This window comes from Cyanistes caeruleus, chromosome Z (assembly GCF_971803275.1).
Source record: "Cyanistes caeruleus chromosome Z, bCyaCae1.hap1.1, whole genome shotgun sequence".
NCBI lineage: Eukaryota > Metazoa > Chordata > Aves > Passeriformes > Paridae > Cyanistes > Cyanistes caeruleus.
Window position 1 is genome coordinate 64,233,966 of NC_141732.1, and position 14,676 is coordinate 64,248,641.

Consider the following 14,676-nt stretch of genomic DNA (forward strand, 5'->3'; position numbering starts at 1 on the left):
GTTATCTTTATGAATACAATTTTTTTTTTAAATAACTTCAGCATCAGTGGCAATATATGAAAACATGGCTTCTCAAAATACAGGGACATTGTTATGTTCCAGATCTTTAAACTCAATTACTATTGTTGAGTGAAGCCTAGTATTCTAATTAACAATGGCTTACCTCAGTTTCCCTTCTACTTACAAATGGAATATATCAGAACCTGCTCCTAATGTTTTTTTCATTTAGAAAAAAAACCTAATTTTATTTCAATTTCAAATCAACCTGACTGATATATACCACTAGTTACTTGCAGAAATATTTCATATGGAAGTTTACTTCATATGGCAGTTGTACTAATATTCTGGGGTGACATTAACCTTGTATACAGCTTGCAGGTAGGAAAACAGTAACATCTTACATTAAATGCCCATGCTTTTGCCTTTAAAAAGTAAGGTCTGATTTTAACAGCCTTTTTGATATCAATTCCATGTGGTACTGCCATTTCAGTCAATGGTCAAGGAGTACGTGCTGACCATGCAACATAACGCAGACAGGTCTAAGGATTAGATATATGCTCACCCCGGAGTGTAGGGTGCAGTTACGGCTGAGCATCTTCTTGAGATCATCATTCTACATTTTAAATTGTATGGAGGGGTGTATGTGTATTAATAGCAGCACATATGCTGAGAATCTGTTGATACTGCTTCATTGCAAGAGGAACACAGCAATTTAACACAACCATTGGCATGTCACTCATGAGGAAAGGGACTTAAACGCTGAAGCTGAAACGTTTTCGCCAAGTTCCATGGGAGTTCATGTCAAACACCTTAGGAAGTATAAAAAATGTGCAATGGCTCATACTGTTATGACCAATTTCTGCAACTGAATTAAAAACAGTATTATTAGAAGACAGGAATGTCTAGAATACTTGAAGAAGTAACTCACATTCTCTTGAAACACAAAACAGCTGAGTAGTGCAGTTGCCTGCTCTGCAGACAAGTCATTGAAGAGGCCATTGAACATCATTTCTGTCAGGAGTAGTTCATCAGCACTGAAATAAAGAGAAGGAAGCTTAGGGGAAAGACCTACTGATATGTAAATTTAAAATGAACTGTTAATCTGTTTTGTGGAGCAACTGAATATGGACAAAAAACCAGCACCTTAATTTTACTGTTGGGGACACCAAATATACACACAAAATATATTAGCTTTTTAAGGGGAATGGTATATATATATATATATATACTCTGCAACAGTATTTTAAAGAAACTAAAAGCAGTTCCTGGACTACAATAAAACTCTCCTGACAGATCATTTGAGTTAGTATGAATAACTGATTCAGTCAGCTTCTCAGACAGAGTATCAAGAGATCAGACAGAACAGGGAGTTAGGCAACTTAGGAAAAGGACTAAAACTAGTACTGCTGCTGCTCAGAAAAGATTCCACTAGGTATTTCCAAAATACTGAAAAAAGGACAAACTTGCTTTGATTTACTTGAAGAATAAGGACTTAATCATGAATTACCAAAGTAAGTGCATGATGCAGACACAAAATCCAAACATACTTATTTGGACAAAACACCAATTTTTGTTAAGACCAAACCTCTATTCTTACAGTTTATCAAAAAAAGGCTTAGGATGGGGGAAGAACAAAGTAGGACTTTTTTAAAAAAAGACATGTGTGACTCAAACAGTTCCAGACAATCAGGAAGTAAATAAAATTCTGACTCAGCTTCCCCACTTGCTGTCAAATTTTGCAGAGCAATTAGCTATCAAACAAATATCGGTAGCAGCTTTCAAACTCACCTGTAAGACAAGGAATATAGCAGCCACTCTGCTATAAAAAAATCCTATCCACTAGCCACTCTGCCACTTTGAAAAATACAAAATCCTATCAAAACCCGAGTTACACTACACAATACTAAAGTCTGATTCATAATTTTTTCACCTTTTTCAATATATATGTACCTGATAAATGTATTTCAGTAAAAGGCACCGCTTCACAAACTCCTATGAAAGCAATTTCACTCTATTCCCAACCTGCTGGTGACTTGGCAGCTACTGACAATCATTGCTATACTCATTTGTGAGTGACTGTACCAACAGTCCTGGTTCAATGTCAACCATAGAAATCAAGACTTTCCCCCCATGCAATGTACAACATTAAATGAAAACACATGCTACTACCTAAGTCATGCACAAAAGTAGACATTATTTTGGCATTTTCACATCCATATTTTAGTTTTAAAATCTATTGTATTTTGTCCTTAAGTTGCTAATTTTATTTATACTGCTTGAATCAGCATAGTACCTTTATTACATTGAACACGGTCTCTGAAGAACCCTTTCTCTAATGGTCTCAAAACTTTAAAATATAAACATAATGTATTAATTTTAGCAAGGACAATGAAGTGTATATTCACGCCAGTGAACAGTTTGTACATAAACCAGTTACCTGCTGATTTCACAAGCAACCCGTCCTTTCATCTCAATAACATCTGAAGACGTGGCAAACCCCAGTCTTCTCAAAACACGCTTGCGGCATTTGAGTTCATCCATTTGCAGGACAGTTCTGGCTTTCTTCAATTCTCGCTTTGCTACTTTAATATCCATAGCAATCTGGTGAGCCAGAAGGAGAGGAATTATACCTTGCTGGTTTAACAGATGCAACTGTTTTAAAAACATTGTTTAATTTACATAAAGGCCCCACAACAATGGTATATGAACACACTACATGACTAGTTGCCTTGCCTAGGTCTTCTAAAAGGAAGGCTTAAAACATATTATTATTATTATTAATAGTAGCAATATGAATAATTAACAATAATAATAACAATAACAATAATAATATTAAATCATCTCCATTTACCCACTGAAACCTCTGGTAAGCTTGGGACGTTAAGCTATTTACCCAGAGTGGGAAACAAACCAAACCAGCCCACACTAGAAAAAAACAAAGAAGTGATCCTCTGTTGAGAAATGAGACTTATACTGTCTCAGCTGACCAATTATTCAATGAAATGTAAGCCAAAGGCATTATTTCCTGCTATTAGTAGTTCTCCAGTGGCATGCAGATCATCAGTCACTGTCTACATCCTTACAGTGGATATCCTTGCAGAAAGCTGCTTGGTCCATCAGGTCTTACCACATTCAACTCTATGCTGCCCATAGCAGAACTACCTCACTTCTGTGAAGTGGCTCCTGGAGGAACTGCTGTCTCAAGCAGTAGAGAAACAGGAGAGCTAGTTTTATGCACAACCAATTTCAGTCTAAGAGGGTACAACTCAATATAAAAAAATTAAATGCACTGCTTCCAGGCCAAGAGTCTGCTCAGGAAGCAGCAGCAAAATGATTTCTCTGGTGCACTCATCACGCTAATAAGCCCCATCAATTCACTTTTTTTTTTGCACAAGTATATTAAAAATTATCAATTAAAATTATCTGACGACTTTTTCTATGCTGCATTGTGCTATGTCTATTAAAGACAGCTCTATTAAAAAGAGCCCTGTAAATTTCTAATTCCTGAAAACTTCCACTGAAGTTTTCTTTTCAGACATACTTTGCATCTGCACCAAAGAAAGGCATACCACCAACTCAGCCACTTTGTTAGTGAGATCCAATATTTTTTTAAAAGGGTTGATTTGGGCTTTGTAAATAAAAAGAAAAGCAAGTAAGAAGACAACTTCCCTCCCTCCTCTGCCGCTAAACACAAAGTAATTTAGTTTGTATCTTTACCTGTGCTTTTTTTTCACAAAGTTTGTATATGGTTTCCAAGTTTGGATCATTGTGAAGAGGATGTGAATACATCCTATGCTCAAATGCCTCTATTTTTTGGATTACTTTTTTCAACCCTTGGTCTTTGATGCCCATGTCATCAATAGGGTCTAGTAAGGGTACTCCATCGGGAAATCGTTTCTGTACTTCCTAAAATGATGAAAAAATATTTTCTTAAAGATTAGTAACAGTAAAATAAACTACATTATAAAAATAACTACATTTTAAAAATAAGCTGGCATAATTACAGAGACACAGAAGACTATAATTAAGTAGTGATGTTTCAGCAGTTTTCAAAATCAGTTTAAAATTAATTGACAAGGAGAAACAATTGATAGGCATTGTGGCTTCCAACTCCTTTAAAGAATAAGGCTAAAGATGGGAAAGAAACTTTACATAGATTTCTTTTGAACAAGTTGCCTTGGGTTCAAGAGTACCTCACTAATTAAAGAGTGCTTACACAGCCTAGAGGAACTTACTTGTACAGATTTTAACACACTTTGCCTGTTATCAATCGGCCTCAGGTCTTTCGGTATGTAGAGGCGGACACTGCTGATAGCTGAGACAAGATGCACCAAAACAGGAACAACCTATCAAAGAGAGTGTTGTAACTCATTAATCAGCAAAAAACATACCTCTTATTACTGGTCTATAGCAAAACATTTTCAAGGAAAAAGGAAAACTTAGTGCTCAAGGACACAGCAGTGGGTAAATATCAGAAAGCAGGAAAATGCAGCTAATGACCTCAAGTATATATAAAGATGAAAAGTAATTGTCCAAATGGGAAAATTCTGAATGCAGCTACATCTGGAGAAAAACTACAGCTGAAAACAAAACAACAGCTTTTCTATTACCTTGCATCTTACCTGCTGGAGTACTTCTTCTGATCGAAACCAGACAAGTTATCACCAAATACTTAACTAAGAATGCTACCAGCAAACAACATCAACCCAAAAAATACATCTTCCTAAGTATGAAAACCATCTTGAAACCACAAAGAATCAATACTGCGTTCATCTCCAAGGTTTAAATGAGTTTCTGAGAAAAAACCTGCAGACAAATTACACTGCCTCTGATCTGAAAACTGTAACTGTTTGTCTTCATATAGGGTTATATATATATATACACATAGGGTTTCAAATTTCAAGTTTTAAATAATGCAAATATTTTCACTAAAAAAATATTTCAGTTTAATTCTAGAATTAGAAAGTTTTGCAAAGCTGTTCAGAGAAGTGGTGGAATCACCATCCCTGGAAGTGTTCAAGAAACAACTAGATGTGGCACTTTGTGCAGTGATTTAGGTGTTAAGCTAGTGTTCAAGGATTGGATTCAATGATCTGGAAAATCTTTTCCAGCTTTAATAATTTTAAGAAATAAAAAAGAAATTTTATTCCCAGAGACAAGATAATGCTAAAAAAAAAAAGCATCTATCAAACATTACTACTAAAACTTTGTTACTTTAATTTATTAAGGAGGCAGAGTTAGGTGTTCAGATTCTTTCTCTTTCTTAAATGCACCAGTCCCTCTTTTATCATAGTTTGAAAATGGTTTGGAAATGAAGATTTGGAAAAGTTTATAAGGAACTACTGAGAATAAATACATGTAACAAACCTGCATCTCTCCTCTCTCATCAGGTCTGGCTGGCCTTGCAGACTCAGTAGCCGAATTTTTCAAACTGTCTTTGCTGCAGTGCAGGAGCACTTCAACTACATACAACGGGTCCAATTCACCAGAATTCGGCTGTTGAGGAAACAGAAAAAGAGCAGGTCTGTAGCACTTATTTTAAAATACAATCATGAATGAATGAAAAATGTATGATTTCTCATTAAAGGTATGTAATGAGCTATGTCTCTTACAGAGTATCAGCTCAGTGTTGCAGTACATTCTGAACACTCACGTTATGGTTAATTGATCTGAATATCCCCACCACAGAAAAACACATTGAAAAAATTATCCTTCCCCCATCCTCCCTTCCCAGAAAGTCTACCCTAAAGTTTGTTTGAAGCTTCAGGTGCATCTGCATTTTCTTCTATATTAAGCCTGCTCAAAGTAAGCCAGTATGTTTTAAAACTGTAATGCGTATTTGCATCATGCTAGCAGTAGTGAACTTTGCTTTTGGAAAAAAAGAAAACCAACCAAAACCAAGAAAACAACCCAAAATTCAGGGTATCTCTTTCATTTTTAGGTTTGTAGGTTCAAGTTTTCATACACAAGAAAGACCACAGAAAAATCTTTCAAGCATAACAGCCTGTATCTGTGGCAAGTGGAAAGCTGCATCTTGCAGGCCTCATCTTTACATACCCCAAACTGCACCCGTAACATCTGACATTCATTTAAAGAACACAAATCTATAGATGTGCTGATTAAAGAATACTGTTCACAAGGCCATAACCTTCTTTACACACTGCTTTAAGAAAGGCTGGCAGTAGTTATTTGACTGGATCAATCTGCACTACAGTTGCTCAAATACACTCCTGCTACAAACAAGTATTTTTAGAACTTTGAACAGAACTAAGTTATAGACCTAACACAAAAGGCAGACATCATCTTTTAAAATACCATGTGTAAGCCTTCTGCTTCCAAATACAAGAGAAAAAGAAAACATTTTCAAAATCCTGTCTTAACTCAGTTCTTTTTTACTGGGCAATATTTTTCCTTACAAATCTACAGCATACTATTTTATTTCACTGCATGCCAAGTAGCATTTTTAAGAGATTCTCACAAGTTCTATGAGACACTGCCATCATAAACTGAAGAGAAAAACAGGGTTATCCTGTTGTGCAAGCTAAATTATTTCTTCAAGAATTGCCAATTACTTGCTGAGGAAGAAACTATTTCTCTGAATTGTATCCTCCATTTGCAGAAAGCACTCACACCAATGTAGCAGATCCAAACCATGGCCACTCTCTGTATTAGAATTTTTAAATACCCACATGGACTGGATCAGTATCCAGCCAAAGCCAGGGAGGGCATAATGCTGATCTGAATGAAGAAGAGACTAAACTCATAGCTGCACAAGTATGCTACATAAAATACTAAAATTGGAGATGTCTAGAAAATTATGAGAGGAAAAATATTTCTACCTGTGATTGTATTGTAAACTTACTAATAAAGCAGAAGTATAAAAATCATTAACATCTGCTGCTAATCTTACCCTAAGTTTACATACACCAACAGCTTATAGATAATGCTGACTAGATATGACTCAATCTACAACTGCTTTTTGAATGTGTACTGTTTCCTTCCAGGGGTTTCCTACAATAGTATAGGTACAAAACCCTTGAACAGCAGCAGACACATTTCTATATGCAAGAATAAAAGGAGACAAAACCCTTAAAACATTTGTTAGCCACAGACTTCTCTGTCATATCGAGTTCAAATGATTCTTTAATTAATGCTGCATCAATTCATGTATCAAGGACAAAATTAAATCCTTTTTGGCAGAGTACTGCAGGATTACTTGAATTCTTAGGATTTTAATTTTGCCCTAAAACATCTCTTACTTCAAGTGCCTGGAAACAAACCAAAATAAGAAAGATTATCACGCCCAGGAACCAAGAAGGATAGCAGAAGTAACAAATTCAAAGTCTCACATTAGTAACATCAAACTTACTGAAAATTCAGGGACCAAGACACAGCACTAAAAGAGATGTTTATGTAGTAAACATTATAAATATCCATGGACTATAATAATCTAAACAGGGAAGATAGAATTTCAGCATCTTAAATTTTGGTACCAATAATTTCTAAGTGACAAAAATGTCATGTCTAGAATCAGGGATCAGATAATATTGACTATCAACAGCACAACAGTATCACTAGCTTACTGTTGGCACAATCCAGTGAAAATAAAATTTCTTACTCAAAAATATTTGGTTTTTCTATGAATTCCAAAGGACATGGTTATTTTGCTGCCTACTATAATGTATAATGTATAGCAAGCACCCCTGCTTGAGATAAATTCTACTCTAAACAACACCAGACAGGAAGGTGTTATTTGCATTGACAGTTTCATTGATCGATTTATGAAATTATGATGGAAAAGCATTTACACACAATTAAAAATATATTAATACAACTGACATGACTTATGCATTTGCTTTCACAGTACAAAGAACAAGAAGTATTATGTGAAATATAGGCATACTATAACTTTATATTCATTATTAATTATACAGATTTATCATTAGAAAAAGGATTTAATTAGAAACTAATTCATTAGTAAAGAAAAGTTTGCAACTAAACTAAGTAATATAGACTGAATTCAACATAATTCCTAAAAGCAAACCCAGAAACTGTTCATCTTAGAAGTGGATGAAAGTTTAAAGATACAGCAATAAGTAATCTCTTTCTAGTACTAAGCATACTTTTATACTTTAAATACTAATCTGTGTCTCAGGAAAAAAATGCATTGAATGGACATTAAAATGGGTAAATAACTTCTTTAAGTATCTTGTTTTGCCTCTGATCATAGAAACTAGTCTTTTCATACTGACTTTGAAAGTTACATAGCTTTAAGTTTGTTCCTTAATTTCCAGCACCTATTGTCATTCTTTCCACATACTCAGAAGGAAAAATTCAACCCAGCTGCTAGAATGACTTCATGAAAAAAATGTTGCTGGAGCCACATCCATCTCTTGCAAAACAGACCATAATTTCAAAGCTAATATTCAAACCCAAAGGTTAATACAACAGTGAGACAGGCCAGAGAGGGAAGGCAAATATATATGTGAATAAAATATGACGCAGAAGAACTGCCTCCAAATGACACAAAAGTTGGCAATTTTACAGAGAAAAAAGGGATTAGGGGGCAATCTGGTTTATTGCTTGTGTGTTGCTATGAGAAAAGCAATCTACAAGCAAAAGTTTGTGCAACACTAGTAACAGCCCAGTTTTTCAACTTGAAAAAATAAAGAAATATGACTTTTGAAAGGAAGATGGAAAACAAAACAAAATCTCTTTTAATAAGTTCTGTAGGAACATATTTTTCTCATTTCCTCTTTAATGAATATATATTAGAAAAGCACCAAACAGTGCCACAATGAACAGGAGCCACCAGAGCTTAAAAAAGGCAACTTTGCATTTAGAACTAGCAAATAAAGCCAATGCTTTCCTGATAAAATTATAGCAAAAATGCTACCACGGAAATATATGGTTTTGACTTAGGTTTTCATTTACAGAGCAGAGTAGCTGGTCAAAACATTTCTAAATGGGAGAGCAACACATTATCTAAGGGTTATGTAGAGACCAACTATGAACAGGCATTTCTGAAAGTCTGGCTTCTATTGCATCACTGCCCTCTGTCTTCCAAATGTCCTCAGATCCATTTCTATTGTTTCGCTCTCTCTGTATTTTAGTTTTCCAACTCTATGGCAATGTCTCAGAGGACAAGCAATTCCCTGTCTCATGCACTAATTTAGGACTCAAGGCACAATTTGCCAGTTTAAGATAACCTTCTTCATAGACCTAAATTTCAGTCTCCCACTGTTCTCAGCCTTCACTTAGGGCTTCTGTAGATTTTCTGAGAGAAAACAACACATGATCTTTCTCATGAACAGCTTAAATGAGCATGGGCAATGTCTCAGAAACAACTTAATTTGAAACATTTTCAGTGCTATGTAAAAGCAAGCATTTTGTCCACAAATATGTTAAAAGAGGTTCAAAAGATTTGGAGTTTTCTCCATCTTCTAGAGCTTTATTTTTTTACACTTTGATTTAAGGAAGTTCAGAGCTTTTTGTAAATTTCGGATAAAAGGAAATTTTTTTGCCTTTAAGAGCTATAAAGAAATAGGCGTTTTATTTTTAGAAAAACTAGTCAGATATATACTTTGGTAATATAGAGAACGTGTATTTTACCTTAACATTTGATTTCTTGGAGAAATTAACAACCACTCCCCATCCATAGTCATCGCCTTCATTCTTCACCTGGAAATATAACAAGATATTATAATGTAACATATATAATAACATCCTAGCAAGCATAGCTTTTTGTATTTTTCACACTTACAACAGCACTCATGGACTACTATTCATCATGAAAACAGTATTTCTTTTAATGCATTATTGAATTCTCAGCAAAGAAACACATGTCAAAATTGATGCTTAGTGTGACATATGTAATTTTTTCAAGATGGTAAACTGACAGACACAAATGAACCTTGCAAATTTCACAAATAGGCAGAAATTAAAAACAAAGCAAAAGAAAAATCAAACTACCTTTACCAGTCTTCCTGGCTGTAGAAAGGGCAAGCAGTACTTTGGTTTGTGAATATACTCTTCAATATCTTTACCCAGTTTTGCAAGCTGCTGGCGGATTCTGTAGTATATCACCACATTTTCTTCATTGGGAATTACAATTTTGTTGTACTGTGCTTCCAAATTGTTGACTCCTATAATGAAAAGTAAAACCTCATGGAAATTAATAGCTTCACAAAGATTGAGGAATACGTGTTTCACTTTCAGATCTCCAAGACTAGTATTTTGTAACCACTTTTAGTACTAATTTTTTGCTTACAATAACCTGTTTTCTGGAAAGCTAGAAATCTGTAAATTTGTCCACTGTATTATATTTATAGAGAATTAAATACCAGTTCTATTTTCTTAAAATAAACAAGCTTGAGAAACCTGAAAAGGCTCAACCACAATTATCCTGGAATAACTAATCTAGGTTTGCACAGAAGTCACATTAAAACTTGCAATGATTTTATAGAAAGGTATTCAATGCCTACCACTTCTTTTTATCTCCTCCTACAAAAATAAGATTGCTCAAAGACATCTTCTAAAAAGCTGTGCTTCAACAAGACGGGAGTTGTTAGAAGATGTTTTTCCTAACTTGTTTTAGACTCTGATTTATCAGTTGAAAATTACTATTTTCTTCCTCCGTTATTTTTATATGTTTTTTAGGCAAATCAGTTTTTATTCTAAGTAGCATGATTCATTCTCTCATTCTGGTATTACTACCAGCAAACAAAAACAAAGAACAGATTATAAAAACATCTCTTTTTCCTGTCTACCACCTCATCCTCTTGCATGCTATTTTTGAAGGGTCATAAGTGGCCTAGAAATCCCACTTCACTGGGACTTGAGAGACAACTCAGAGAAGTGCTCCTTATTTTTACCTGCTAATTTTTAAAAGAAATAAGCCATCCATTCATACTCATGGCATACTTTATTCCTTAGTCTATGTAGCTGATTCTTGCCTTTATGCTTTTAATTGAAGCTTACAAAACTGCAATTACAGATTACAAATTCTAATGCCCAGTATGGTGCCTAAACTGAAACTATTCAAGAACCATGAAAAATGTTCTTCAGCTCCATTTTCCTACTTAAACAGCAATGCTGGAATGACAGAATGAAGATTCAGGCATGTCAATTAGAACAGTGAAAAAAAGGAAGGAAATAAATACTGTATTAAATTGCTACTACACCTACAATCTAACAGAAAGGTAATTTAAACCCTCCCTCTGCATGGCTATCAAAGCTACACGCACATACACACTTTGTCTCTTAACATTCAATTAAAAAATGAACAGATAAACTGCTCAATAATCACAACTACCTCTCATGTTCTTAATATTGTCCTGGATTAAGTTTTGAAAGAAGCCTCACTCTCAAACACTGGTTGAAACCTCCAGACATGGACCTTGGCTCATGAAAACTCACTATTCAAGGATCATGGCTCAAAATGCAGGTACTCAGTGGAGTGTAAGTAACATCCCAGATCTCTCTGAATTCTTTTTTGTATTATAATTAAACATTTCTTACCTACACTACTCTGAATGCAGTGCACTTAAGTTCTTTTTACAGCTTCTACTGAGATATTAAAAGCTGGAATCTTCCCTAAGATTTTTCTTAGCAATGTGACAACCATTCTTGTCTGACTCACAGAGGAAAGCTCTCTTCATAAACTGACAGCACGTATCAGCATAAATATGTGGATAAGGGGCAATTACTAAAACTATAACACAGGAACAAATGGCAGAGTAACGACTGTTGGCAGGGAAGACAAAAACTGCATAGGTAAAAACTCCTACGAGCATAATAAAGTCTAACTACCCAACCTCACCATATATTATACCTACTCACATGAGAACATGCAGCAATACTTACTTTCCACTATTTCTGGAATAGTTCTGTAATGCTGGAATTGATAAAATGATTTTTCTAACATGTATTCAGGATTAATTTCTTCTACTCGAAGTAAGTTCAATACCATGTTGTATGTCAGGTGGAATGCACTATTTAAGGGATCAGCTGAACCCTGAAAAAGATACAAGAACATTTTCAATTTGGAAAAAATATTAATTGCAGCATATAAGAACACATTTGATAAATAATAATGCAGTATTTCATATGAGGAGCTGCTCCGATGAATTGCATAACTTGTCTTGAATTTAGATTACATGTTGCATAAAATCCTAAACAATTTTATTACGTTGAACGTGTAAAAGTATTTGTATTGTATAAATACTTACCACAGCTAGGATATTATAAATGATATTTCAGTGAAAAGTCCAGGGAAATATTTTGATGCTTCCTGTAGCTTGCACTTTGGATTCCATTATCTTAACTTTTAAGTAACAGTTAACTATTTAAATAAATCCATTATTTTAACAGTGAAAAAACCCCTTATTTGCAAGTCTTAAGATATACTGATTGCATGGGTGTATCTAGGGAATTTTGTTCAAAAATAGGCAATCTGCCAGTTCTTTACCTTACATTATGTCTCATTATAAAATGAACATAATTTGCAGGTAGCTTGAAAGAAGTTGTAAACTCTCCTCTGGATGTGGTCCTGGGCACCCTGCTCTAGATTATCCCTACACCCCCCACCATTCTAGGATTCTGGGAATTTTTTTGTTGTTGCTGTTTTTTTGTTTGTTTTGTTTTGTTTCTACAGTGTAGTATATGCAGCTGTTTTGATTAACCTAAGAAGAAAAGATGCTGAGAAAACATTGCAGGGAACCATTACTTTCTATACCACTTCTTATTTTTTAAGAACGTTGACTACAGTCCTCTGTCAAAAAGGGGTACTGGACTAAGTAAATGATTCTTTGGTCTGACTCATCATTGACTGTTACTATCTTCTACCCAAGAGGACAATCTTGCTATCATAAAGGAGCAAACATTTAATTGATAACAGACTAAAACAACCAGTTACTCAAAGAACAAACAAAACACTTAAACCATGCTAAGGAAGATCAGAAGAGCTCAACACACAGACTCTCCAAGCAAGGGCAAGCATGAGAAACTATCTCTCACTTAAATGTCCACACATACGGCCATCCTGGTACAGGCAATCACTGAAATCAGATGTGAGAGATCCAACAATTCTGAGGAATGAAGCTGCAGTGCATAACCTTTCATCCAACCTGCACTAGTATCAAAAGGTATCTGACAGTCCCTCAGAAGGATACAAGGGAAATTCATGAGTTATGAAGTAGAAAATTACAATCTCTGTGCAACCAAAGGAGTGAAAAATAGAAGCAACACACAGATGGACAGAATATAGCAGAACAGCAACATAAATAGACTTTTTATAGAACCAAGATAGATCTCACAAATATTTCAGAGCACTTTGAAGCTGTTAACAAGTACATGGATTATCACACCTCCTTTATTCCTGAAATGCTTATGACAATACACTCATCTCGAACAATGTAGCAAATTATGTGTTTAAGGGATTTTTAGAAAGGAAACTCTTGTGAATTACTACACAGAAAACAAGAGCTATTTTGGTGTTTTGCAAAATAAAATTTTTCTGTGACTCTAAGAGGGCCACACCTATAAGAAATGTAAAAAAGGCAAAGATAGAAAAAAAATAGCAAGGTCCACTAAAAAATTGTACTAGATTTCTGAGGCTATCTACGAACAATACATGACAAGGTATAAAATGGCAAGTGAAATCTAATCTGAAAGTATAATAAAAGGCAATGGGCAACAGTTTGCAATGCTCTTGTACCTCTTATTCTTTTAAAATAATGTATATATGAAATCTAACAGATTTACTAAACAAGAAATGTCATTTCAACATAACCTATGAGTAAATTTAGTTTTGATTAAACATTTTAAATAACTAAAACATAACAAGAAAAAAATAATGTTTCAAGATATATTTTTCACGTAACTATATGACTGCTGAAGTTCCACAAATTCTATCAGATGTTTTCGAAACATGGAACTCTGCACCCTCTTTAAGCTCAAAAATTGGTTCACCTAAACCTATCTTCTTATCATTTATAATCTCTAAGCAATTAATGTATTTGCTTTCCTCTATTAGCAGAGCTACCTCCTTATCATACTTAATTAAAAAAAATCTCTGGCTATTAAAAAAAATTAACCGAAGATTTCTTTACATATGCAAATGCTGAAATTGAAATACAGTGGTTTTCCAAGCTAAGTGTACTACACTTTAAATGACAATACTACAACACAAGCATTTTTCTTTCAATTTTAAAGGTAATGTCAGGAATTCAGATCCCACATCCACTGGTGCACTGATATCAGACTTAGTAAGAGGCAGTTTGAATCTAAAGCTGCTTCACATGTACAAGATTTAAGAATACTGTAACCCCATTTGCTTTAAGTGAGACAGAGCTTTATGAGATTACCTCACAAATACTAGAACCCTACTCACCACCTGATTATTTTGTCTCAGAAAAGAAGCTGTTACAGAACAGCCTTCAGCATATGTTTATACTATGAAAATACCAGCATGAATACATGTAAAACAGGTTTTGGATAAATCATCTTCTAATGTTTTGCTTCCCATGGCTTGTCGTTTTAGATTATATCTCTGAGTAGATCATAAATACACATCTAGGTTTTCACCTCAAGTGATGTATCTCAGAGCAGAAGCACCTCTTAAATTAGACCCTGAAATGTGTATTTAAAATAATACTGACAGTTCTCAAATCACCA

At 34.6% G+C, this 14,676-nt stretch overlaps 1 protein-coding gene across 2 annotated transcripts in view; it reads right to left on the minus strand.

Annotated features, from left to right (window-relative positions):
• The window catches only part of MTREX (Mtr4 exosome RNA helicase), a 44,396-nt gene that overhangs the window by 6,266 nt on the left and 23,454 nt on the right, over positions 1–14,676 (minus strand). For both annotated transcript variants that reach the window (XR_015280072.1, XM_023944569.2), the window contains exons 16-23: positions 11,866–12,016; positions 9,973–10,145; positions 9,613–9,681; positions 5,368–5,496; positions 4,236–4,346; positions 3,718–3,906; positions 2,438–2,601; positions 929–1,034 (exon numbers count right to left, since the gene is read on the minus strand). Coding sequence is in view for 1 of the 2 variants with exons in the window: in XM_023944569.2 (XP_023800337.1) it covers positions 929–1,034; positions 2,438–2,601; positions 3,718–3,906; positions 4,236–4,346; positions 5,368–5,496; positions 9,613–9,681; positions 9,973–10,145; positions 11,866–12,016 (1,092 nt within the window). In the remaining variant the exon portion in view is untranslated. The remainder of the gene's footprint in view (positions 1–928; positions 1,035–2,437; positions 2,602–3,717; positions 3,907–4,235; positions 4,347–5,367; positions 5,497–9,612; positions 9,682–9,972; positions 10,146–11,865; positions 12,017–14,676) is intronic.